Here is a 26,759-nt window from a genome sequence, read left to right on the forward strand (position 1 = left end):
ATGTCTGGCACATAGTAGGCATCTGATAACTATCTGTTCAATGACTATAAAACTAATTAAGGCTATACAAATCTTCATTCTAATTAGAGCACATTGTGGAAAGCCTACCAGACTAAAAAATTTTAGATTTTTTTTTTATAAGCTACAAGGAGTCATCGAAGGTTTTGGAGAAGAGGAGGTATGTGAGCTGAGCTTTGTTTTAATAAGATCTCTGTAGAAATGGAGGTGGAGAGCCCGTAAAGGAGGCTGTGGCAGAGTCCAAGCGATGGACAGTGCCTAAAGAGGGACAGTGGCCATGAGGGGAGACCAGTGTCTTGCTCCACTCTGACCCCCATGCACAGCCTGACAGTGACCTCACAATCACCCTCTGGATCTCCTACCCTTGAAGGTTAATATCCCGGCTCTGGCCTAACGCTGCCCTTTATGTTCACATTTATGTTCACATCTAGGGGACAAAACCCTACCATCTGAGTCATCCAGGCCAGCAACCAGAGGCAGAGTGTTCAACAAAGCAAGAGTGTGCCACCTTTCCGCCCAAGGCATGACCAAGGCTCCATGATGACAGAGCAATCAGAGGACCTGAAGGATTCCCTGCCCACAGAGAGGAAGCATGTGTGGAGGACGGCCGAGGAGAGGCAGATGTCAGACCTCGCGCGGGTGTTGGAGTGGCTGGAGCGGAGGCAGGGGAAGAAGAAGCGAGCTCTCCAGGTGTGTACTTACTGTCAAAGAAAACCTGCAAGGAAGGCTTCATTCGAGACTACTACTGCATGATGTGATGGGGTGAGGGGAGGGTTTGCAGCACTGGGGTGAGCCAGTAGAAAAGCACCGGAGGACATGGGGAGAGATTGTCACTGTGATCAGGCCACCCTTGTGGGCTAATTATCCCTATGTAGTTAGGCTCCTACCCTCCCACAGAGACTGGGAGGTGGGAATGCTATCCTTCCTGATGATTGCATTTCAAAGGGATGGCTCCCAAGCTCTGGAGAAAAACATTCCTGGATTATAAAGCTGGGCAAGAGGCTGGGAGAAGATTTACATCTCAAAGGGGCAGAGAAAGAATTTACAGGTGTAAATTGTCTAAAGGAATTGTTCTAGGAAAAGGGAGGTCAAGGTCCTAGAGTCAGGAAGAAACCTACCTAGTTTAGTCGAGGTGAAGAGACCTTAAAGCCATCTTGGTCAGTGTTGGAGAAGGGCTGAGAGGCAATAGCGTCTAGTGTCTTGATGATCTCAGAATGGGTCCTCCCACTGTCCCCAGGCACTTCCATATCCACGTGATGGTCCCAGCATCAGAGGGCATTCTCCACCTCCACTATCTCCACTGGGACTCCTGCTAACATACCTCTTCCTTTCTATCCTGCATTAGAACTAGTTGTAACCTCCTGTCTTAGTCCATTTGGGCTGCTACAACCAAATACCATAGACCAGGTGGTTTAGAAACAACAGACATTTCTTTCTTACAGATCAAGGTGCCAGCAGATTTGGTGTCTGATGAAGACCTGCTTCATGGTTCACAGACGGCTGCTTCCTTGCTATATCCTGATAAAGAGGAAGAGTCAGGAGAGCTCTCTGGGGCCCTTTTTTAAGGCCCTAGTCCCATTTATGAGGGCTCCACCCTCATGACATAACAACCTCCTGAAGTCCCCACCTCCTGACACCATCACGTAAGGAGTTAGGATTTCAGCACAGGAATTTAGGGGGACACAAACATTCAGTCTGTGGCACCACCCTTTCCTCTTTCTCCAGGAACTATGACAACCAATTTTGCCCCAGTTTCCCCCAGAGTTCCCCTCTGGGCCCATCGTCTACACAAAATGAAGCCATGTCCTTGGAAAGTGGTCTCCTCTGCAGAGGATGCCACCTAATCTTCACTGCCCTGGCTCCCAGAGAAAAATGGGTGAAAACGGCATTACTAAGAACAATGATAACTTTTATTAAGTGTTTCCTGTGTGCCAGGCCCTGTGCTTACTGCAGTGAGTTGTCTGGTCAACTGCTCCCAGCAAGGCTACAAGGTAGGCACCGTTCTTACCACCAGCTGAAGGATAAGAAGCTGAGATGAAGAGGAATCATTTGCTTGAGCTCACAGAGCTAGTGAGGGGCCGAGCCAGGGCTCAACCTCAGATTTCTCCAGTTTCCAAGCTCGTGGGCTGTCAGGCCCACGCACCATCATCACCTCCCCTTCTCCTGCTTCACCCGGTTCAGTGGCCCCTGCCTTTCAGAGGAGCTCCTGTTCTGGTTATGTGCTTACTTGTCAATTATAGTCAGAGAGATCTGGAGTGCCAGTTCCATCAGATACGCGTAAACACACCTGACAAACGTATTTTACTCTAAGGCGTTAGTGATTTACCTACCCTCCCCCTTCCCCCCATTTTTGGGCCTCTCAGAACTCATTCGCAGAAATCAGTTCTATGATGAATATGTTTGATCCCATCTCTTCATACTAAGATTATATTCCTTTTTTGTAAATTTTTATTGGAGTATAATTGATTTACAATGTTGTATTATTTCCAGGAGTACAGCAAAGTGAATCAGTTATACATATACATATATCCACTCTTTTTTTTAGATTCTTTTCCCATATTGGCCATTACAGAGTATTAACTAGAGTTCCCTGTGCTATATAGCAGGTTCCTATTAGTAATCTATTTTATATACAGTAGCATGTATATGTCAATCCCAATCTTCCAATTTATCCCTCCCCCACCCTTCCCCCCCGATAACCATAAGCTTGTTTTCTACATCTGTGACCCTACTTCGTTTTTGTAAAGTAAGTTCATTTGTACCATTTTTTTAGATTCCACATATAGGTGATATCATATGATATTTCTCATAAGATTATACTCTAATAATGTTTTCACAGCTTTACCTTATATGTGGCTTTTATTGTAAACAAGTTTGGACCCAGGGAGGGAACAATTTAATCTGAAAATACAGTTAAATCTTCAAGCATCATTACCCTCGCCAGAAACATTTGTATTTTGAAAGACGCTCCTGAGAGAGAGGGTGATGCTCCCGTGGCAGGTCTCGTATGGCAGGTGGCGGGGGACCCTTTAGTGAAGACGGTTGGAGGGGTGCTGTCCGCAGCCTCCTCTCCCTTCTCCTGGCAATTCAGGCTTTTCTCCACTTCAGCACGATTATGGAGCTACCCCGAGGGCTGTGCCCCTTGTTATCCATTTGCCATCCATGAAGACCCCTGAAGTCTCAAAGTCTCAGCCACAGGGGCCACTGAATCGTGGCTATTGCAGTTTCCTCGGGTCTGTGGTATCACCACATCCATTCCACTCAGTTTCCTCCAAAAATGGGGGCTGGTAGCTACTCAGGTGACTCTTGAGGAGAGGCTGAGGGTTGAGAGGAGAAGGTGGGAGGTGGGTCACACCGGTGGGGAGCCGGCCTTAGTCTCTCTCTAATCACCCTGCAGCATCAGCCCTGGCAAAGCTCCAAACAAAACCCCGAAGTTGCGTAGCACCCCGTCCTTTGATGGCCTCAAGCAGGACCTTGGACAGCTTCCCTCCACACATCCAGATGGCTTATCCAAACCCTCCTTCCACCCATCCAGTGTGGCTAACATGCATGGAGGGCTTAACACTTCTGCGCAGTGATTCATGTATTTCCCACTATGACCCTATGCAGTAGGTTCTGCTATCCGTCCCCGTCCTCAGAGAGAGCCGTCCCTTGCCCAAGGTTGCTCAGACACTCAGCCCTAGAGCAGGATTGCAAGCCGGGCGGTCAGCCCTGGAGACCAGTCTCGGCCGTCACCCCATGACCCCGACACCCTACGGCACACCCGAAGAGGAGACCTAGTTGATTCAGCTTCCCCACGATGCTCCAGCACCCCATGCACACCCCTTAGACATGGGCCTGGATGTGCGTCTGTGGGCTCCTCCCCCGATGGGCCCTGCCGCTCCCTAATGAGCCTTACTCTTTCCCTGGGTGCTCCTGGTGGCAGCTTTCGGGCCGAGCACACGTGCTCTGAATGGACTTGCATGTGCCTGACCTTCCTTTCCCAGCAGGCAGGCAGGAACACCCAGGGAAATAGAAAGGCAGGAGGCCTTGTGATTACAGCTCTGGGAGGACAAGACGGGGTGGGAGTGGGGCAAGGAGAGGAGGGGTTCTGGGCAGAGGGAGCAGCCCCGGCTGGGCTTGAAGACTGGAGGTCATGGTAGGGAAGTGGCAGGGAGAGAGGCCATCTGAGGGCCAGAAGGAATACCTACCAGGCTGGGGCATGGGGCCCTCACGTGGAGGGCGATAGTGATGGATTTTGAGGTGGAGAGGGACAGCCAGACCTGGGGTTGGAAGGCCATCCTGGGGGCGGCGTGATATGGACACCGGGTGCGTCAAGAGGCAGAGGGGCTGCAAGGGGGAAAGGGAGCGCCAGAGTGGGTGCAAAAGCTGGTTGGCACCTTCCACTCTGCAGGGTGCAGGGCTGGTCTGTGCCCAGTGGGCCAGCCACTGGGTTTTTCTCCCTGTTCTTTCAGAAGAACAAACCCAAGGTGGTGACGTTCTCTGCAGCACCTGTGAAGGAAGAAAAGAAAGCCAAAAATGTCCAGAAACAGCAGGGAGGGAACCACCAGGTGGCATTCTCTAAGCAGGTGACACAGCCCCACCACTGTCTCCACGTGAAGGAGGGGCACCCACTCTGCTCCTGCGTGGGATCGGCTACTTTTTTTAAAATTTAAAGCTCTAAAATTCACTCCTGCCCCACACTAGCACCCAAATGGATCACCTGCCCCCTCCACCCATCCAGCCCCCACCCAACACTCTGCACACCCCAGTGGGAAGACTTGCACCCCTGTGGTAGAGTTCATTCTTCCCGGGTGCCACCTCCCTCCCCTAAATCACTCAGGAGTGCCACTGGAAAGAGGAGACCGCCAGCGAAGGCTGTGGTTTCCAAGGTCCCTCATGGCCTCCCTCTGAGCTATAGGGACAGAAGGGAGGCGCTGGTGAGCAGACACCAGTGTGCATCCCTGTCCCAGTGTCCCAGCACCCAGAGCAGGACTCTCCTTAGGCCCCCTGGCCTGCCTTTCAGCAAGCCCTTGACCTTGTTCATTTCAGGAATGAAGGAGGCGGAGCCAGATCCCTGTTCTCTAGCCTGTAATGTCTCTCCAGCTCCCCTCCCAGGCCTCAGGGCAAAGCTCCAGAAAGGACGGGGAAGCCTCCGCCCTACACCGAAGGCTCTCCGGAGTGGAAGCAAAGGGAAAACGCCTCAGCAGCATGACCCCAGGCAACTACCCCGAGGATGAACCTAGGAAATCTGGTAAGGGAAGCGCCTTGGTCCGATGTCAGAACTGTCCTCATAACTGTCCTCCTATCAGAGGGACCAAAAACTCACAGCATCCTTAGGGCAGCACCATCCATGTCAACCCAACCTCTGTGTATGCAGGAGCCCCACGTGACTGTTTGGGGAATCACAGCGCAAGGGGGTGTGACCTGGACAGGAGGCGAGCGGATGTCAAGGCTCAGCTGGCACCAGGGTGTTCTCTTCTCAGGAAGCCAGTATAATGTCCCCCAGGTTCCTGAAGCCATTTTGGCGACATCAACCTCATGTCCAAATGATCTAATTAGTTTAGATACTGTGACAATGTCAAGGTGCTACAGAAGGTACCACACCTGCTGGCTTGAAATCTGCCAGGTGATGCTTGCACCCAAGAAGAGGTGGGCTTGGGTTATGCCAGATACCGATTGCCAAGACTGCCTGAGTTCAAATCCCAGCCCCACCAATAGATAACAATTGTGTATGAGATGTTACACAATCCCAAGCCACTCCAACTCTGGGGTCTAGTTTTCACATCCATAAAATGAAACATAACATGACCTGCCTCACAGTATAGTTGTGGGTTGAGGCACGGAACATACTTAGCCTGATACAGAGTAGGTGCTCAATAAATGTTAGCAAATGGTTATTTCTAAGTAAACATTTTGCTAACGTTCTCTGGTGGGCTGTGTTGGAAAAACAGATGCATTTATTGTGCCTGCCCCCTTGGGATGGAGGCATATGGTAAAAAAGAAATCTGGAAGGGATTCCAATTAGCCCAAAGAAAGAGGGGCAACAGCCTTCAAGCAAGGGCTCGTTCTCCTGTACAAACTTCCCCCATTGTGCCCAAGAAAAGCTCTTTTTTTCTTTTTCATTGAAAAAGTCATTGTAACCAAACTGTAGTTACTTGCCAGTCAGAATTAAATATGATTGGCTCTAAATTCAAGGCAGGATCCTGGACTGAATCCTAAAATAACTCTTCAGTGGAAAAACTGGTGAGACCCAGAAAAGCTCTGTAATGTGCCCATGTTAATTGCTTGTTCCCTGCTTATGTAAGATGTTAACATTAGGGGAAACTGAGTGAAGGGTGTATAGGAACTCTCTGTACCATCTTTGCAACTCTTCTGTAAATCTTAAAGTACTCCAAAGTAAAAAGTTTATTTAAAAAGTAGAAAGAGATTGACTTATGTCCTATGGGAAGCCCCACACCTTCCCCAAGTTTCCCGTCACTCTCAGTGTCCTGGTCCTGCTGGGACCCTGAGTATCTGTAGGTCTCTCTTCCAGCGGCTGTTCCCTGCTTCCTGCTCTCTGCCAACCCAAACACAGAACACATTTCCTTCACTTCTCCCCAAACCTTTCACATGAAGCCTTCATGTATAAGCAGACTTTACTGAAGGTTCCGGGCAGCAAAGGGAAATAATTACATCACAGACTTCACAGCAAACGTATTAGAAGTTGATTACAATCCCCTCTTGTTCTTCAAAGTCCTTGTCCCCTGCCACCAGGAGATTTCTCTGGCTACATTTCCTGCAGGGGTGGCCTCCAGATGTTTTCCTCAACCCCAAGCACCCAAGTCACAAGATTTAAGGAGGTGCCCTCTCTCAGGTGCCAACCCTGCACTTTCATGAGCCTGAGAGCAAGCACCTCCTTAAATTTTGTCCCCTGGGTACCTCGTTTGTCTCACTCTAGTCCTGGTTCTGCCCAGCTCTCCCTCTTCCCTCTTTCCTCTCCCCTCCATTCCATCCTCTGCCTTCCTTGCCCCGCACATTCCCATTGGCTACTTACATCAAGAGATCACCTTGTTTCCTTTGTTTCACTGTCTCATTCCACACTCAATGTAATCTATCAAGATATTTTCCTAAACAAAGGCAGTTCCTTCCCTAAGAGAAACTCTCATGCAAGTCGATTCATTTTTTTCATTTCACTGAACAAGGATGCCAGCATGGCAGGCTGACTCGCCAGCTATTTGGTCTTCTGCAGTTCCCCCTGCCTCTGCCCAGCCCTGTCTCGCACAAAACCACCCTGCTGGAGAGCAGTCTTCCCTCTCCTAATGTAATACAACCAATGGCCACTGGGGGTCAGCAGGTGCTCACGCCCCTCAAGTGCAGCAGCTGTTCAGAGACATCCAGGAACCACCTGCGCATCCAGGTGTGGCACCCAGGACTGAGTCAGGGTTGAGCCTGGGCACAGCAAGGGGAACTTACTGTGAAGGCTGTCAGGAAGCCTGAAATGAGTGAGCAGGATCTGGTTTGGGAGTGCAGCCTCTAGGAAGGGCGTAGAGGCAGTTAAGGGCTAAAGCAGGAGTCTAAGAGGGGATAAGTGTAGATCAAGGAAAAGTACTCTAGACCAGAACATCTGTTTCTAACCTCCCTCAGCCCCACTCCGCACGCAGATCATTAGCGTCATTTTCAAGAACCAGATCCCCTGTGTGTCCCAAGTTCCCTGTCGGAAGAGTAAGCTGTTTCCGCTCTCCACGTCATGGTTCTGTGTGACCTGGTGGGCATGACCATCGAACATTCCCCACCACCTTCGGGACTGGAATGTGACAGCTCAGCCTGTGCAATCACAACCACTCCTGCTCTTCTGTGTTTCCAGTGTTGTGATGGCCACAAAATCAGGATCTGCAAAGCACTGTGAGCACTCTGAACGAATGATATTAACTGTCCCTGGCTCCAGAGCACCGAAGCTAATAGGAACAACGGTGACAACACCCGTGTGGAATACTTTTGCTTTTCAGAGCAGACTGTTTCGCCTTTGTCACCTCACCTAATTTTCACAAAAACTCCCACTCACTCCCTTTAAACTGCTGAAATGCCCCTGGCCCTCCACTGATTACCATGTGGCACATTCAGGATGCCACAGCCTCTGCCACTCCCTTCTCCTCCATTGCCTCTCCCCCCTCGAGTTCCTTGAGCACGCTTTCTTCTACTTTCTTTCCTCTTTCACCACTCTGTCCTGGTCCCCTCTGAGGGCTCACCATACATGTTGACTCCTTGCCCCCCTCCCAATACAGCCTCTAGGTCAGCCCAACCCAGACGCAAGGCAGCAAGAGATCCATATGGGGGCTTCCCTGGTGGCGCAGTGGTTGAGAGTCCGCCTGCCGATGCAGGGGTCCCAGTTCATGCCCCTGTCCGGGAAGATCCCACATGCCGCGGAGCGGCTGGGCCCGTGGGCCATGGCCGCTGAGCCTGCGCGTCCGGAGCCTGTGCTCCGCAACGAGAGAAGCCACAACAGTGAGAGGCCCACGTACCGCAAAAAAAAAAAAAAAAAAAAGAGATCCATATGGCTAAGCTGAAGCTGCGGTCTTGGGTCACCTCACTTCTGTGAATAAAGGATGCAAAATATTCCCATTTGATGGGCTTCTTTCCCCTGCTTCATCTGATTCCATTAAGGCTTCTCTGACCCGCACATAATCTCCACTTAAATTTATTAACCTCGTATATTTCTAACTTGCTACTAACCAACCTTCCCTTCTTTCCCCCTTCCCAGACCTAAATTTCCCCTCTGAATTCCCCACTGATCAGTACTGCCATTCTCATCCCATTATACAAGTTTCCTGGCTGATTCCACCCAAAGGAGTGGCTTTAACCACTGTCTAGTGAATTCCAAATTCAAATCCCCAGACAGCCTTTTCTCCTGAGTTCCATCTACATGCCTGCTCCCAGTGTTAGCTTGGCTGCCCCTCAGGCTCCGCAAACCCCCATGCCTCGCCTTCACAGGGGCCATCGCATGGGCTAGCACTGGCCCAGCACAGTGACCCAAGTCAGAAGTTGTCTCCCTCCACGACCCTTTATGACCCGCTACTGGGTCCTGGAGATTGTACCTCCTCCATACCTTTCATGCCTTTCGCTTCCTCTCCACTTTAACTACTATTATTTAAGTTGAACCCCGACCCTAAGAACCTCCAATAGCTTTCCTCCTCTATGGCTACCAAACTGGCCTTTCTAATTTATTTGGGTCTTTATATTTAAAGGGAGTTTCTTAGAGGCAGCAGACGATTGGGCCTTGCATTACTTTCAATCCAGTCTGACAATTTCAATCTTCCCATTGGGATATTTAGAACATTTACACTGAATGTAATCATTGATATGGTTGCGTTTAAACCTACCACGTTGGTATTTGTTTCTAATTTATTCCATCTATTCTTTGCCCTCCCTGTCCTGTTTTTCTGCCTTCTTTTGGGCTGAGTAGCTTTTGTGATTCCATTTTATCTTCTTTGTTGGCTTGTGAACTATAACTCTTTGTTGTGCTATCTTAGTAGTTGCTTTAGGGCTGACAGGATTCATCTTTGACATATCACAGCCTCCCTTCACCTCATAGTCTCTATCACTCACGTAGAACATAAGGAACTTACAAGAGTATACTTCCATTTCTCCTCCCCCAACCCTCAGGCTATTGTTGCCATTCATTGTATTTCTCCAGAAGTTATTATAAACCCCACAATACACTGTTATTACTCTTGCTTTAAGCAAATATCTTTTAGAAGGACTTCAGTGTTTATCCATAGTTAACATCTCTAATGCTCTTCATTGCTTTACACAGGTCCAGCTTTCTGCCTGGAGTCATTTCCTTCTGCCTAAAGGTCTTCCTTCAACAATTCTTATGGTGTGGGCTTGTTGGTGACAAATTCAGCTTTTATATATCTGAAAAGGTCTTTATTTCACTTTTGTTTCTGAAAGGTACTTTTGCTGAGTGTAGAATTCTAGACTGACAAGCTTTTTTCTTCAATGCTTTAAAGTTGTGCTCTGCCTTCTAGCTTGCATTGTCACCAGTGAGAAGTTGGCTGTCATCTTTCTTTATGTGTTCCCTGTAACGTATCTTTTTCCTCTGACTTCTTTGGAAGTTTTCAAGCATCTTGATTATGATGTGTCTTGAGGTCATTTGCTTCATGTTTCTTGTGTTTGTGTCTGGGGTTTGTTGAGATTCTTGGTTTATAGTTTCCATCATATTTAGAAAATTTTGGACCATTATTTCTTCAAATATATTTTCACTCCTCCACTCTCCTCCTCTCCTTCAGGCACCACAATTACACATATTTGAAGTTCTGCAACTCAGTAGGGTTTTTCCCCAGTCTTTTCTCTCTGTGTTTCATTTTGTATAGTGTCTGTCGCTATGTCTTCAAATTCACTGATTTTTCCTTCTACCATACCTACTCTGCTATTAATCCCACCCAATGTATTTTTCATACTAGACATTGTAGTTTTCATGTCTAGAATTTCAATTTGGGTCATTTTCAACCTTCTGTGTCTTGCCTTAGCATGCTCAAGCTTTGTTGAACATACAGATCTATACAGTTATAATAGCTATTTTAGTGTTCTTGTCTACCAGTTCTATCTATGTAGTTTCCTCTCCTGCATAACTAGTATTCAGCTGAGAGAAGCTTCTGCAGATCTCTGCAACTCTCCATGCAGTTTTCTCCTGTTACTCTGCCCTGCGAATTCTAGCTTCCTTGGCCCATTTCAATTGTCTATTCTCTCTCCCCAACTCAGGGAAACTGCTAGATACTATCTAGGTTTTCCCCTCCCTGTGCTGCAACCTGGAAGCATCTCCCAGCTCTCAGCTGGGGCTCCCATGGGACTCACCTCTTCCCTTTCTCAAGGGCCACTGCCCTGAATTACCTGTTGTCCAATGTCTGGAAAAGCCTGTTTCATGTATCAGGCCCCACTTTATAGCTGCTTAAGATGGAAGGATAAATCCAGTCCCTGTTACCCTATCTTGGCTGAAAGCAGAAGTCTCACATTGGCTTTTCCAAAGCACAAACCTGATTGAGTGCAATGACAAGCCATTGAAAAATTTTAGGAAGTAAGCTACCAAGTTAGATTTGAATTTTTAAAAGGTGACTCTGGCTAAGGGCCACTAAAAGATGCTGGGAAAACATTGAGAACACATTTCCAAAGTAAACCTTGACAAAGTCTGAGCATCTAGACTAAGAAAATGGAACTCATTTGGCTTTCTCTCCTTGCCCACTATGCTCAGAGCATTCTGTCCATGCCAGGCAAGGGTGCATTCCTAATGCAGAGAGTTGGAGGGCAGTTACCAACTCTGTCTCTATGAATACAGAGTAGTCCCTGGAGTCCCAAACATAGCTCACCAGAAATCTTAACTTATCTGTTCAGCCATGGACTCAGGAACATGGGACATTTTGTCCAAGAGGGTAGCCAGGAGAGGCTCCCAGAAAAAGGCACTGACAACCTGGGTTCACATTTTCCTGGATCCGCCACTGTCTATGGCATCTTGGGCACATGACTTAATCTCTCCAATCCTCCACTTTCCCATTTGTTCAATGGATGTGACATGGTTGTGAGACTGTAGTTGCCCCCCTCCCTAGAAAGGCTTTAGAACACTGCCTGGCACATAAGTTATGCAATAAATGTTAGCTAATATGTAAAATTATCATTACCCTTTCTATTACTACTCTTCTTTCCTACGTGAGACCTACCTTGACCCAGAAGAGGATCAGATGTCTCAGGAAAGGCTATGGCCCTTTCTCCAAGGGATTTCAATTTGTGTCAATGAAGATGTGTAGCTCAGGATTCTCCTGGAACATAGGACCAATTTCCACCATGCACAGACTGCTAACACCACCTGACCCTATCACTCTATTAGGGGCCAGCTGTCAGTTTAGAGAGCCATGCTGGACATAAAGATTCCAATTCAGCCACTGACTCATTATGAGACCTGGGGCAAGTCAAAGCTTCTCTCCAGGCCACTGTCCCTCCATTTATGTAATTGTAGAAGGTCTAGACTCCCCCAGACATATCCTGGTAAAATTCCTGAATTTTATTTATGAAATCTTGCAAGCTTACAGGAAGAACAACTTACTTACAAAGGAAAAAGAGTCAAATTAGCATCAATCTAGAAGTGAAATGAACACCTATAGACTACTGAGAGCAAAGACTTATAACCTCATAATCCTATCCTCAGCCCGTATATAAGTTACCGTCGGGGTGAATGAATGATATTTGCAAATTCAGAAATATTCAGGGACTTTCTCAGCCATTTATCCATTCATCTATAGAAAATGCCCTAGAAGAGGGCAGAGGCACCAAATTAGGAAATAATTGGTTTAAAAATCAAAATCTAGAGACACACTTAAAATCACGCGATATAGAAAGAATGAAAAAAAGATAGGCAAAGAGATAACAAGAAATGCAAACATATGAGGTGGATTTAAGGCCAAAAGAAACAACAGGGTAAAAGAGGGATATTTTAAAATGTTAAAGAGAACAAATAATAACAATAAACCTACACACAACAAAAAAATAGTAGTTAAATAGATAAACATTTAGAAATGCAAAGAGAATCTGACAAAAATAAAGTTATAGTAGGAGACTGCAAAATACCTCTTTCAGAACCCAATAGACAGATCAAAGAGGCAATTACAGTAAGTGCCTAGAAGAATCTAACAATGTAATTAACAAACCATACCTTTATAGTTGAACAGAGAACACACATTTTTCTGTGGCCAAAGAATATTTCTAAAAATCATCTGCATATTCATCAAAAGAAAACATTAACATTCACAATAGTAAAGACTTTAGGGCCACCTACAGTATCCTAAAGCAATAATTAGAATTAAAATTAAAAGATAATCTCAACAGAAATTAAGAAACACTCTTAAAATACCATTATTTCAAAGAAAAAAACTATTGAAAATAAGTCTGTTTCATACCAAAATCCATGGGATGAAGGCGAAATCTATGCCCAGAAGAAAATTTACAACAAAAACTAAAAGTAGTCGTTCTTGTCTGTATAAAACAAAAAAATTAACACTTTTATTAATTTAATGATATAGAAGAAATAATATGAAAAAGAGAGAATTAATACATTAAATACCAGCTAAGATTAATGAAATACAAGATTAAAAGTAGTTAAAAGGATAAATCCAAAGCTAGCTTTTTCAAAAACCAAGTGACAAACAGTATGAAGTTATCATGAGCCTTGTCAAAAGAAGAGTCAAAAATATACAAGATTTTATATGAGAAAGGGATGCATAAGCAAAGACAAGAAATACATTGAATGAATTATAATAGAATACTATATGCACATCTACACAATACATTTGAAGATCCAGCATAAATGAATAATTTCCTATCAGACTATAAGTTATCAAAATGGACATAGTAAAGAGTAGAAAAGTTGAATAGAGCAATTTCTGAGGTAGGTAAAAATTGAAAGATGGTAGACATTTTCCCACTACAAAAGGCACCAGGACAAATGATTTCACACCAAGTTCTACCTAACATTTAAAAAGCAAATAATCCCAATGTCACTTCAACTATTGCAGGTCATATAAAATACAGACATTTGTGCATTAATTTGACAAGCCATCATAACCTTAAACTTAAAAGATTAGGCAAAAAAGCAGGTCAATCTCACAATAATAGATGATTTTTAAATGATTTTAAAAATTTTAGCAAATAGGCTTAATGTATGAAAATATAGCAAATATATCCACATATGAAATGAATAATAAACCGTGACCAGGCGGGATTTCTTATAGCAAGTTACGAATGGTTCGGTTAATCAACATCAAGCTATCTAATAACAGAATTTATTACATCAAGAAATTAAAGGAAAACCATATGATCAGTAGATGATAGAAAAGCAAAAAATAGAATCAAGTGATTATTACTAATAAAAATATGTAAACCAAGAGCAAAGCTGCTAAATATTATAAAACATATTCCAAAAATAGTGGCAAATATTCTAAATGATGAAATGCTGGATCACTTTAATTAAAATCAGGAACAAAATGAGGCATGACTGCTATCATCATTATTGACATTGTTTTGGAGGGTCTGTCAAATGCAACATGTCAAGAAGAGTACATAATTTTTATAAATATTAGGAGGGATATATTTTCATTTTTCTCCTGATATGATTGCCTTTCTACAAAACTCAAGAAATTCTAGTCAAAAAATAATAAAATCTGGGCTTCCCTGGTGGCGCAGTGGTTGAGAATCCACCTGCCGATGCAGGGGACACGGGTTTGTGCCCCGGTCCAGGAAGATCCCACATGCCGCAGAGCGGCTAGGCCCGTGAGCCATGGCCGCTGAGCCTGCGCGTCCGGAGCCTGTGCTCCGCAACAGGAGAGGTCACAACAGTGAGAGGCCCACGTACAGCAAAAAAAAAAAAAAATAATAATAATAAAATCTGGTATGGTTGTTGGTATACCAGAAAAAAAAAAATTTAAACAGTAGTGTTTTCTCTATACTAGTCACACCAATTAGAAATAGAAATGAAAAGAAAATATTCCACTCGCACAAGTAAAAATCTGTAAAATACAGAGGAGTATGTTTAACAAGAAAATAATTAAGGTCTCCAAGCTCTAGTCCCAACAGTATTTCCCTCAGTACAAACCCCATATTTGGGTAACATCAGACCCTCACTACTTCATTTCATATATGTGTGTCTTTGTGCACGCTGTTCCTCCTGTCCGCCCATGCTGTTCCTCCCTTTTTCATCTGATAAACTACCTGTCTTTTAAAAATCCAGCTCAAAGTTGATCTCCTCTGATACCTTCCCCTAACCCCCCTTTAGGCTAACGTTCACTTTAGGTGAATTTTCTCTGGGGAGGGAGAGAAGATTGAGAGAAGGAAGTGAATGAAAGGAGAGAAAGGGAATGAGTTGTGAGATGAGGGGAAAGGAGGGAGGAAAAGATGAATGGGGATTAAACAAATGCTAAGAAGGAGAACCTGCCAAAGCCTTGAAAAGACCTCATATCTCTAATGTTTGAAGCCCTTGCAGCCTTCCAGGTCTCATCCCCTTCCTGTCCACCCTACTGCTCACCCCTACCAGGATCTAACTCCCTGGTGACATCTGTCCAATTTCAGACTTAGACATCAAGGATGAAATCACCCAAGAGTCCACTCAGCTCTCAACGCCATACCATCAACAAAGCATCATAGAACCCATGTTACAGGATGCTATCTTTGTCCCACGGAAGTCAACCCTCTTGCGAGATTGGGTTGGCAAGACGCCCGACGCCTCCTACGAGCGTAAGCTGAAGAGCCTCATGGAGAAGGGCAGCGAGCCCAAGATGGAGCTGGTGAGGATGCTGAAGCCGGAGGAGGTGCTGAGCTGCCGGTGAGCAGCCCTGTGCAGGTGGGGCTGGGCACATTCTGCAAGACCAGGCTTTGCTCACGACTGTCTGTGGTTCATGCACCTGGGCTGAGCCCAGAGCAAGGGAGGGTGGCTGCAGCATGTCCGGGCTCTGTCTTTGAGTCCCAGAGGGCTGCTCCAGGGCTGAAGCTGTTGGGTTTCTGAGCAGCCTCACTTGCTAGAGGACCGTCTCCTTAATGGACACGACATTTAGATGCTGCCATTTTGACGCCACGCCTTTGGACACATACACAACCTTTCTAAAATTTCTCTTTGTTTCACAAAAGAAGCCATGAATATTATTCACAAAGGAAAGAATGAGTTGTTTGTGGCCTTGTTTTTAACAGGAAACTCCCCCAAGTTCCTTTACACTAATGGTGTTGAATTGCTGGTGACCGTAGCCGCCATTCCCAGGGCTACCTGCTGTATGTTTGGGGTTTTAGACTCCAAAGGGACCATGAACAAAGTATGAAACCATTTGGTATTTACTGCTCTTACCAAGGGGTCTCACTTCTTGCTTGTTCTTTGTCATACTTATCAAGACCCACTGGCTTTCAGCAACACCAAACAGCTTGGTTTCTGCCCCCAAATCCAAGCATCCCTCCCCAGCCCAATGTTATCCTTTACTGTAAAGATGTAACTGACAACACTCAGAAACTGGCAAAGGAGGAAATAGGACAAGAGACTAAGGTGGTCAGCCTTGTAGAGTTCACAGCAGTGAACTCGCCTGTAGGTTTCAGACGGCCTCAGATGCCTGGCGTCCGAGGGCCCCATCACACAGTCCTGCTCTGCTGGCTGACTAACTGGCTGAAAGATGGACAGGCAGTCTCCTCCACTAGAGGGGGTTCTGGCTCATGCCACCTCCACAGCTGGATGACTTTGGCTATGGGTTTCAAATTGATCAAGTGGTTTTAATTGACTCTGGCCAAAGACAGCCTACCTGGGCTCCATGGTGGGGACAAAAGAGACTTGGACAGGGTAGGGGGAGAGCATATTTGGAGAGATGGCAATTAACAAGCCATTAGAAAAACACCCAAGAAAAGGATGAAATTGTCCTTTGCCATCATAGTGAGCGTCCACAGCTAGATATGTGTGAAATTGTCCCCTGGGGCTGGGCTGGTCAGGGCAGGGTGGGGCTGACCTGAGCCGTGTCGGGGAAAGGTAGTACAGGTATAGGGGCTGGTGAGTGAGGTCTGAGCTGCCTGTAAGAACAGGGAAGCTCTGGGCAGATCTTCAAAGAGAAGGGAAGTTCCCTGGTGACCTACTGGTTAGGATTTCAGGCTTCCGCTGCCAAGGGCCTGGGTTCAACCCCTGGCTGGGGAACTAAGATCCTGCGGGCCACAGGTATGGCCAAAAAAGAAAAAGAAAGAAGAAAAAAAGGAAAGAGTAGGGAGACCATTCCCAATGGATAGAGAAGCCAGGTTCCATCAATATGCAGCTCCTCCCCCACCATCTGTAGCAAATTAACCAACCGGAATGCAGCCTGAATCGGGGGCCTCCCTCCTTATACTAAAGCTGGGAGCAAGGTCAAAGTTGATGGTGGAATAAGGAATATGATGGCAGAGATACTGTCTAAATCACATAGATGGCATCAGTCCTATTCTTCAGTACAAGTCAGAACGGTGGGGCTTTAGCTAATATTTTAAATCAGTGTTTTAATTTTAATTTTTTAATTGAAAATTATAATTGTTTGAATACTATTAAAAATACTCACCTCTATTCCTACAGTTTTCTCAGCCTTTATTTCCACTGTCCTGGATTTCCCCCAGTCCTTGGCCTCACTCAGATTATACACACATGGCAATGATGAGAGAAAACACCTAGCAATTTGCATCCTGGTGTTTTCTCCCCATTTGGCAATAACGTCACAGCCATGTTGCATTTTCTTCTTCCTAACGACATTTTAACACTAGCAGAAGAGTCCTTGAAATGGATATTCCATTTTTTGCTTGACCATTCCTCTGTTGATGGAATTTCCTATTTTCCTATTGTTGATAACCCCAAAATAAACACTTTTGTTTATGTAGCTTTTCCTTCCATTGAATTCTCTTCTTGGGATAAGTTGAGGACCTGAGTGGAATTACTGAGTCAAAAATAATAAAGCTGGTTTTTTGGGGAGTGGGGCAGGAGGTGCTTGGCATATATGTTGCCAAATTGATTTCCAAAAGAGTTATACCAATAAAAACACCCACCAAGTCTGTGGGGTGTCCCAGTCTTTTATGAGACCTCTGTCAGCTCCAGAAATGTCTGGAGGGCCAGTCCCTTACAGAGGTCCCACACTGTCGCTCTTTAACTCTGAGCTCTTTTCAGTGAAGTTTGCGCCTGCAGTGACTCCACCCTCAGCTGACCTCTTTGGTCTTGTCTCGCACAGATACGTGAGGTTGTCCAAGAACAACATTCGAACTTTGCTCAAGCTGTGCAAGGATGCAGGAATGAACGTGGACATCCACCCCCATGTGGTCGAAGAAGAGAGAGATGCTGAAAAGGTGTTCAACCAAAACATCAGTGTAGCCCTCTAAACAGCTCCTCTCCCCGGCCACCTCAAGCCCCCTCCGCTGTTGGACCCTCGGCCATCAGACGCCACCCTCTGGCACACCACACCTGGCTCTTCAGACCTGGGGCGTCCCCTTTCGACAGTAGCGATCAGGAAACAAGGTTAGACTGCTTGGATCATTGCACTGACGTAGTGTTTTGTCCTCGTCATCCAAGTCAGAACCAACGCAGGAGAAACTATAGGTTTCCTCCCCACCCCACAAAGAACACTCCTTGGAAAAGCCTTCTTAGAAAGGAAGTCTTAGAAGAAGTGAGACATGGGAGCCCAGAGCCTCCAGAGGGATTTCAGGAGGGACAAAGTACTGAGGGGCTGCTGCGGACACATACACCCCAGGTCTTGCCCAGCCATCCCCACTACCTCCTGTGGCGGACACGGCTCTGCGGGGAGCTGGCCCTCGTGTGTGTAGGGTGGGAAGCTGATCGGGAGAGCAGGAGGGAGAGGATTCTGTCAACCCAGGTAAACAAGGATTACTCAGAGAAGTCACAGAGGGCAAGGAACTGGCTCAGAGTCACACAGGCGAGAAGCGGCAGGGCTGGGATGGGAAGAGTGTCCTCACCGTAGCCTCCCGTTCTTGCCTGACGGAGCTCCTGGCAAATCCTGCCCGACGGTTCGGAGATGCTGCCTTCCTCTCATGCAGCAACGGCCAATGGAGGTCCCTGTAAGCATTCAAGTAAGTTCAAATTCCAACTGCCCCACTTACTAGCTGTGTGACTTTTGGCAAGTTACCACCCTTCTCTGTGCCTTTGTTTCCTCATCTGTAAAATGGGGCTAATGATGGAACCTGCTGAGCAGGGATGCTGCGAAGAGGAAATGAGAGCTTCCATGTGAAGCATGAAGCACAGACTTTGACACACAAGAGCTCGATAAACGTGTGAGCTGTTTCCCTAGTTTCTACGGTGAACAAGGAGCAGATTTCCCAGCCCCGGCTTCCCCAGGAGGGGTCCTTAAAACTGGGCCTATCGATGTTGAGTCAAACCCTGTTGAAAAGCTGCTGATTCCAAACCCGTGCCCTTCATGGTAAGTCCAAAAATTAAATGCTCCCTGAGCCCTCCAGGGCTAGTGAACACCCCCAGGGGATGAGGTGTAGCCGCTGGTCCAGCGGGGCCCCGCTAACCAGGTTTTACTTTCTGCCTCCATATGTGAAAAGGGCAGGGATTCCACTGCCCCCCACCCCATATGCTTTTTAAATCTCCATGCCCCATCTCGAGGCTCCAAAGTGACCCCTCTGAGGTGAGTGGCTCTCTCCACTGAGAGTCACTGCCCTTGGGAGTCAGAGTAAAAGTGTGGAGGTTTCCAATCCCCCCATGCACCCACTAAGTCACCACTAAGGGAAGGCAGAGCCCCTTAGGGTTGTGGGCAGCTCAGAGACGTGTGCCCGGAGCACGGCACCCCGGCGATGTTTGGACAGAGCCCACAGCTAGAATCTCAAGAAACCAGCTGTGAACAATTAGATGATAGTCCCTTTCTCCAGCAAATACCTGTTCTTGGGGAGAACCAGCTCTTCTAAAAGGGGAAAGAAAGGTATTTCCTGAGCATCACCAAGTGTCAGGCACTTTGTCAGTATTGTCACATTCAAAATCAAAACCTAAAACCATCTTCAGAGACATTCACTTCATCCCACTGACTCAGTGGTCTGCATGAGTCACTGCACTGAGTCTTTCCTGCACTGAGTGTTCTCACCTCCAGGAAGTCCTTCTGCCTATCTAATCTGCCTCTCTCTTGCTGCCGTTTGAGCCCATGTTCTCTCCTTTGAGCCACAGTGGAAAGAGAGGAGAAGTCAGTCTCCTTTGTCTAATAAATATTCATATTCAGGGAGGATGTGTACTGAGGAAAAAATGCACAGATGAAATGGCCCTGAGAAGTTAAACGTCAGATACATCACTGAGAGCCGCTGTGTGATACGACAATGACCATTTGGCCTTTCCAACTTCATACTCGTTTTTTCAGTTTTCTGCCACATAATTCCATTTGATTATTTCTCCAGTGTCCTTTCCACGCCCCTCTTAAAATGCATTGATCAAGGCTGGATCTAGCCCAGTTTTCTAATAAGGTGCCAAAGACTGAGTTCTTTCTGGTAAGAAGGATTGACTCCAAGGTGACTATCAATTCCATTCATTCATTCGTTTGCTCTCCCCCCACCAATTATACTGAATGGCAGGCTTGCTGCAGTCCCCTTACGGTTCATCAAGACCGCTGGGTCCTTTTCTGCCGGGCTGGAGTTTTACATCAGCTTTTTCTCCACAACTCACTAGGAGACCCAGAGGCAGGGAGGTGCTCAGGGAGAGGGAAGCCCAGCCCTGCTGACGTCACAGAGGAGCCAGGAGGGGTGCCACCTTTCCAACCTCCAATCTGGAGCTCTCCTCGCCAGGTGCAGTGGTCAGGCGATGCAGAGCAGGACGTTTGTGATTCTAACACTCCAGTAGTTATCTCCACTGTACCACTCAGTTCCTTAAATCCATCACGGCCCACATTCTCTCTGACCTTCACAAGTTTGGATTGGGGAAAGAGCAGATCTTCAGCTCACCTCTGCTTCTGATCATATCACATATTTACTGAGCCCCACCAGGCCCTGTGGCTGGGCCAGGGACTCAGTAGTTAAGAAGGCCTAGTCCTGCTGGCTTGGGCCATACGGTCCTGAAGACAGAGGAGTAAACAGTAAAATCAGTGAAGTGCAGAGAGCATGTGAAGCGCCTGGGAGACCTGGGGGAGGACCACACCATGCGCTGGGAGACCTGTGGGAGGACCACACCATGCGCTGGGAGACCTGTGGGAGGACCGCACCATGCGCTGGGAGTGGGGAGACAGAAAATCTTCTTTTCTTTTTCAATTGAAGTATAGTTGATTCACAATGTTATGTTAATTTCTGCTGTACAGCAAAATGATTCAGCAAAGTGATATATATGTATACATGTATATACTTTCTTTTTTATATTCTTCTCCATTATGGTTTATCACAGGATATTGAATATAGTTCCCTTGCTATAAAATAGGACCTTGTTGTTTATCCACTCAATATATAATAGTTTGCATCTGCTAACCCCAACATTTTTGAGAAAAGCTTCTTGAAGGACAAAACTTCTGACATAAATCTTTTGAGAATAAATAGTCCCCAGCGTTTTTGTATGGGAAGGAAGAGCAGACCAAAGGAACAGTGTGTGCAAAAGCTTAGAGGCCGGGGCAGTATGATGGGGAACCTGCAGGTAGTTCCATCTGCATGGGGTGGAGAATTGACGAGAACAGTGACGGGAAATCATATGCTTGCAAAGGATTTGTAAGCTATGCCACAAGGGTTTTTTTTCCCCCCTTGGGCTTGTTATTCATTCATTTAACAAATCTTTATTGAGCACTTACTATATGCCAGGAACTGTTATAAATACTGGGGGTAGAGCAGTAAAACAGAAAAACACATGATTGCTGCTTTCCTGGAGCTTATATTCTAGTTAAAGGAGTTACTATGCTCCTCGACACCAATACCTTCAGGAACTGGTGAGGAAATAAAACCAGGATGCAATGAAAGGAAAGGACTGGGCAGAGTCTGGCAAGGATGTCTTTAGCTAGAGTGGTCAGGGCAGGCCTCCCTGAGGAAATATTTGAGTTAATATGTGGCTTAGGAGGAGGCAGCCAAGTGCAGATATAGGAGGGTCTGCTCCAGCAGAGGGGTCAGCAAGAGCAAAGGCACATGCATGGGACTGAGAGGATGGTCACTGGGGGTGAAGCAGACTGAGGAAGCAGGGAATCAGTCAGGCCTTGAAGACTATGGTCCAGAGCTTGGAGTCATTCAATTGCAACAGGAAACCATTGGAGGGTGACAAATAGAGGAGAAATCACTCTGGCTTCTGAGAAGAGAAAATATTGTGAGAGGGGAAAGGACAGCCTGGTGACTAGTTAAGGAGGTGTATCAATTAGCTATGGCTGTGTAACAAATTACTCCAAAACATAGTTTAAAGAACATAATTCCTCATGAGACCTCTGGTCAATCAAACCATTCTGATCCAGGCCAGGCTTAGCCAATCTAGTCTGGGCTCATGTGTTGGTGGGTTAGCTAGTGACTTCACTGAGGGTTTGCTGGTCTACAACAGCCTTGACCGAGATGTCTAGTCTCTGCTCCATGCACGTCATCCTCTAACCTGCTAGCCTGGGCTGGTGTTCACGGTGGTGGCAGCATTCCAGGGAGTGCACAAGGTCTCCTGAGACCTAAGTTCAAAACCGGTACACCATCACTGCATGCAGTTCTCAATGGCCAAAGCAAGTCCCAAGGTCAGCTCAGAGTCCAGGGTGGAGAAGTAGACTCTGCCTATAGAAGTAAGGCACTGCAAAGCCAATTGCCAAGGGCCTGGACGTAAGGGGGAATAAAGGATTATGGCCATTTTTGCAATCAACCTACCACAAGAGGCTGTCATGTAGTTCAAGAAAGAGCAGTTGGAGGCTTAAAATACTATGATCATGGTGGAAGCAAAGAACTGAGAATACACTTTAGAGGTAGAGTTGATAGAATTTGTCACTGAATTGGAGTCAGGCATGAGGGAGAGCAGTCAAGGATAAAACTTGAGTCATCCTTTGGCCAGAGTGACTGTTGGGTGTGCCTAAAATGAGCTGATGGGGTGCCGGGGGGAGGGAGGCAGGAGCCAGGGATTCAGCTGGGGCTGGTTGTGTGGGAGACACGGTCAGCATCCGTGATGCTGCTCCAGTGGTCGCGATGAGCCACTACTGACAGGTGATCACAGGAGAGTGATGTGATGAAGGACAGATGGGAGGGGCAAGCCCAGATGCAGGCTGTATTTGTTTCCTAGGGCTGCTGTAAAAAGTACCACATACTCGGGGCTTCCCTGGTGGCGCAGTGGTTGAGAGTCCGCCTGCCGCTGCAGGGGACACGCGTTCGTGCCCCAGTCTGGGAAGATCCCACATGCCGTGGAGCGGCTGGGCCCGTGAGCCATGGCCGCTGAGCCTGCGCATCCGTAGCCTGTGCTCCGCAACAGGAGCGGCCACGACGGTGAAAGGCCCGCGTACCGCAAAAAAAAAAAAGTACCACATACTGACTGGCTGAGAACAACAGACCTTGATATTCTCACAGTTTTCGAGGGCAGAAGTCCCAAATCAAGGTGTTGGTAGGGCCATGTTCCTTCTGACGCCTCTAGAGAAGGACCCTTTCCCCCTCCTCGTCCAGCTTCTGGTGCCCCAGGTGTTCCTGGGCACGTGGAAGCGTCACTCCAATCTCTGCCCTCATCTTCACATGCTTGCCTTCTCTGTGTGTCTCTGTTCTTCCTGTAAGGACACCAATCAGATTAAATTAGGGCCCATGCTACAACCTCATCTTAGCCTGATTATATCTGCAAAGACCCTATTTCCAAATGAGGTCCCATTCCCAGGTTCCAGGGGGTTAGGACTTCAACACATCCTTTTGGGGACACAATGCAACCCATAACACAGAGAGACCAAAACTGAGGAGTTGGAGGCCCAGAGAGGGGCAGAGAGTTTCCCAGGAGGCCCTTGAGCTCATGCCAGAGTTGGCTCTGGAACCCACACTCCTGACCCACTCCCTGACCTGGCCCTCCCACCACGCCCTGCTGCCCACACTGCCCATCTCTTCCCAGTGGACGATCCAGAGTTTGGGTCCCAGGCTGGTGGCCCCAGGAGCAGAGCTGTCACTCTGTTGGGACACTCAGAGAGCCAAGAGATTGTCCCCGTGCCCCCAGACCCTGGACTTGCTTATCAACATGCAACCCTCTACACAAAGTGAAGTCATCTTAGCAGGAGGTCAGGCCCAGCCCCTGCTGTGCTGAATGCCACATCCTCAAGGGACCACTTGGGGCTGCCAGACCCTCGAGCAGTGAATTGCTGTAAGAACCCCCCCTCTCAGACCCCAGATGCTCCTGCAGAACCAGGTGCAGTCTTCCCTATGGCCCAGCACAGTTGGGAAAGGGAGGGAAAATGAATGCTGGGAAGAGACTTTGCCCCACCCCAGCTGCTGGGGCCACATGGGTGCTCTCTGGGGGTCCAGAGACCTCACAGGAACTGGGGGCATCCAAGTCAGCTTCCTGACTTTGTGGGCAAGTGAGCCCATGGTGAGCCTCAAGATAATGAAGAGAGGGAGAAGCTTGTCAGCAAGCTCAAGCCAGGGTCCACTGGCAGACAGCCCCACCTGCTGCACACTGTGCTCTACGAGTTTATAAACTCTGAAATGACCTCGCGCATGGTACCATCACATTGCATTTTCTGAAAGAAACAGACATATATACCAGGAACAGATTCACATGGGTACCATCCCCTGGTTTATGACAAAGGTGACACAGCAGTGCAGTGGGAAAAAGATGACCTTTTCCATAAATCAGGCTGGTCAATTAAGTATCCATATGGAAAAGAATATTGATCCTCTGCCTCCCACCAGACGCAAAAATCAGTTCCAGAGGGGTGCAGATTGTGAAAGCTTTTAGAAGAAAAGAAGGCAATCCTCATGGTCTTGGCATAGACCAAAAAATTTTCAATAGCACACAAAATAATAAGAGAAAATATTAATAAATTATGTTATAGTAAAAGCAGAGACTTCTGTTCATTAAAAGACATCACTAAGAGACTGAAAAGGCAAGTGACCCAAGTGGGAGAAAATATTTCTGAGAAAGTGCTCATATCCAGATGACATACTTTTTAACTCCTATGAACCAATAAGAAAAAAGTAGGCAACTCAACAGAAGAATGGCCAAAAGTCTTACATAGACAATTCACAGAAATTAGCCAAGTGACCAGTAAACATAAGAAATTTCATTAGTCATCAGGATTGCAAATTAGAAAGACTATGCAGTACCACTAATACCCACCAGTACCACTAAGACCCACTAAAGATACTATGCAGTGTACCACTAATACCCACCAGTACCACTAAGACCCACTAAAAATACTATGCAGTGTACCACTAATACCCACTAAAGATACTATGCAGTACCACTAATACCCTTGGTGACAGTACCAAGGGTAGGTGAGAATGCAGACCAACCAGCACTCACACTGCCACTGGGATGGTAACTTAGCACAACCACTTTGGAAAACTGGCAATATCTACAAAAGTCGAATATACACCCTACCCATGGTCCAGTATTTTCATTCCTAGACACATACTTAACAGAACTGTATACATATGTGCACCAAAGCTCTGTACGAGAACGTTCATAGCGGCTTTATTCAATATAGCCAAGTTCTGGAATCAGCACAGATTCCATCAGCAGTGGAAAGGATAACTTGCAGTGTATTCATATAACAGAATACTGTATAAAAGAGAGAATGAACAGATATGGATGAGTGAACCACACAAACGGTATTGTGCAAAAATAGCAAGATAGACAAGGCAACAGCTGTATACAGTTCCATGTATACAGCGGTCAACCCAGCAAAGGAATCTCTGGCCTTAGGAGTCAGGACAGTGGCAGGAGGGGCTGGAAGGGGCACCTGGAGTGCTGGTTACACAGATGTTCACTGCTGAAAATTCACTGAGCTGTACACTTGGGATTTGTGTCTTTCATGCAGGTATATTGTACTTAAATTAAAGTCCCTTTAAGAAACAGTACACTAGATGTTTTTGTAAGAGAGTTCTGGTTTTGTTTGCTAAAAACAATAAGAGCCTCAAAATGGAGACGGTTCAGGTCCCCTGCACCTGCAAGGTGAAGGTGACGGGGGTTCAAACTTTCAGTCATAAGATAAATAAGTCCTGGGGATTTGTGTATAGCATGGTGACTACAGTTGATGACGGGGTGCTGTATATTTGGGGGTTGCTAAGAGAGTTGATTTTGAAGATTGTCATCACAAGAAAAAATTACATTGTACACCTGAAACTAGTATAATGTGTGTCAGTTATATCTCAATTTAAAAAATTTGAAAAATAGAAATCAAGGAGAGCCTCAAAAGTGAGGCGTTTCAGGTTCCCTCCCCTCCTGTCCTCTCCCGTCCCCTCCACAGCGGCAGTTCCCTCTCCACACCACCAGGTGGGGCTCGATCACAGCGGAAGACCTGCACTGCACAAGTCTGACCCGGCAGCTGGTAGAACCCTCAGCCCACGAGGGGCAGTTGGACCCTGGCACCAGCTTGAGCCCAGAGTGGGTGGGTGAAGCCCAGCTGCTCACGCACCAGCTGAGGGCCCCTGGGCACATCACTTCTCTGAAGCTTCCATTCTTCCCCACAGATGAAGGCAAGAAATGCAATTTAAAACAACAATGAGGTATTACTTTATATCTAATGAGACAGGAAAATACTAGTTAGCTGGGGAATGCCAAAGTTGGCCCAGATATGGAAATGAAGGAAGCTTCAAACCTTGCTGTAGGTAGTGTAGGTCATTGCGGTCTTTCTTGGTGAAGTTACACACAGACGTTGCAGTGACCGGCAATTCTACTCCTGGGTGTATAATTCCAAAGAAGTTCTGTCACAGGAGACACATTTGAGGATGTTCACTCAGTGTTGACAGAGGTAGATGAGTGCTGGAGGCCGTCCATGCGTGGGAAGGTGGATGGCAAAACGTGGTGGGTGGAAAAGGTGGAAACGGGATGAGATGTGACACAATAACCTTCATACAAACTAAAAATATGTTTGTATAAACAGTGCATTGCTTATAAGAACATGTATAAATGCATTAGGACAGCTGGAATGGGATTAGGAAGGAAGGAAGGGAGGGAGGAGGGAAGGAAGGGAGGAGGGAGGGAAGGAGGGAAGGAAAAGAAAATGCGGCTGAGAATACCAAGTTTCTAGGGTGTTGTGAAAAGAATCTCAGGGAAGTTTCCATAAGTTTCTAGCACTTAGTGGGCGCCCCATTAATTATTTTCTACTAGTGCCTTTATACATTAATATTTATTGAGTGCCCACTGTGTGTCAGGC

At 46.7% G+C, this 26,759-nt stretch overlaps 1 protein-coding gene across 1 annotated transcript; it reads left to right on the plus strand.

Moving 5' to 3' along the window:
- The first annotated feature begins 558 nt into the window (after positions 1-558).
- Positions 559-17,871, plus strand: C20H16orf78 (chromosome 20 C16orf78 homolog). Its single transcript, XM_059999097.1, has 5 exons — positions 559-708; positions 4,473-4,586; positions 5,116-5,251; positions 15,085-15,337; positions 17,724-17,871. The coding sequence occupies exons 1-5, from the start codon at positions 559-561 to the stop codon at positions 17,869-17,871; spliced, it is 801 nt and encodes a 266-aa protein (XP_059855080.1).
- Positions 17,872-26,759: the final 8,888 nt, after the last annotated feature.

Source organism: Delphinus delphis, chromosome 20, assembly GCF_949987515.2.
Source record: "Delphinus delphis chromosome 20, mDelDel1.2, whole genome shotgun sequence".
Taxonomy (NCBI): Eukaryota; Metazoa; Chordata; class Mammalia; order Artiodactyla; family Delphinidae; genus Delphinus; species Delphinus delphis.

Coding starts and splice junctions, on each gene's coding strand:
- C20H16orf78 (XM_059999097.1), top strand. CDS start 559: ATGACAGAGCAATCAGAGGACCTGAAGGATTCCCTGCCCACAGAGAGG. Junction 709..4,472: donor AGAAGAAGCGAGCTCTCCAG/GTGTGTACTTAC, acceptor CTGTTCTTTCAG/AAGAACAAACCCAAGGTGGT. Junction 15,338..17,723: donor GAGGAGGTGCTGAGCTGCCG/GTGAGCAGCCCT, acceptor TGTCTCGCACAG/ATACGTGAGGTTGTCCAAGA.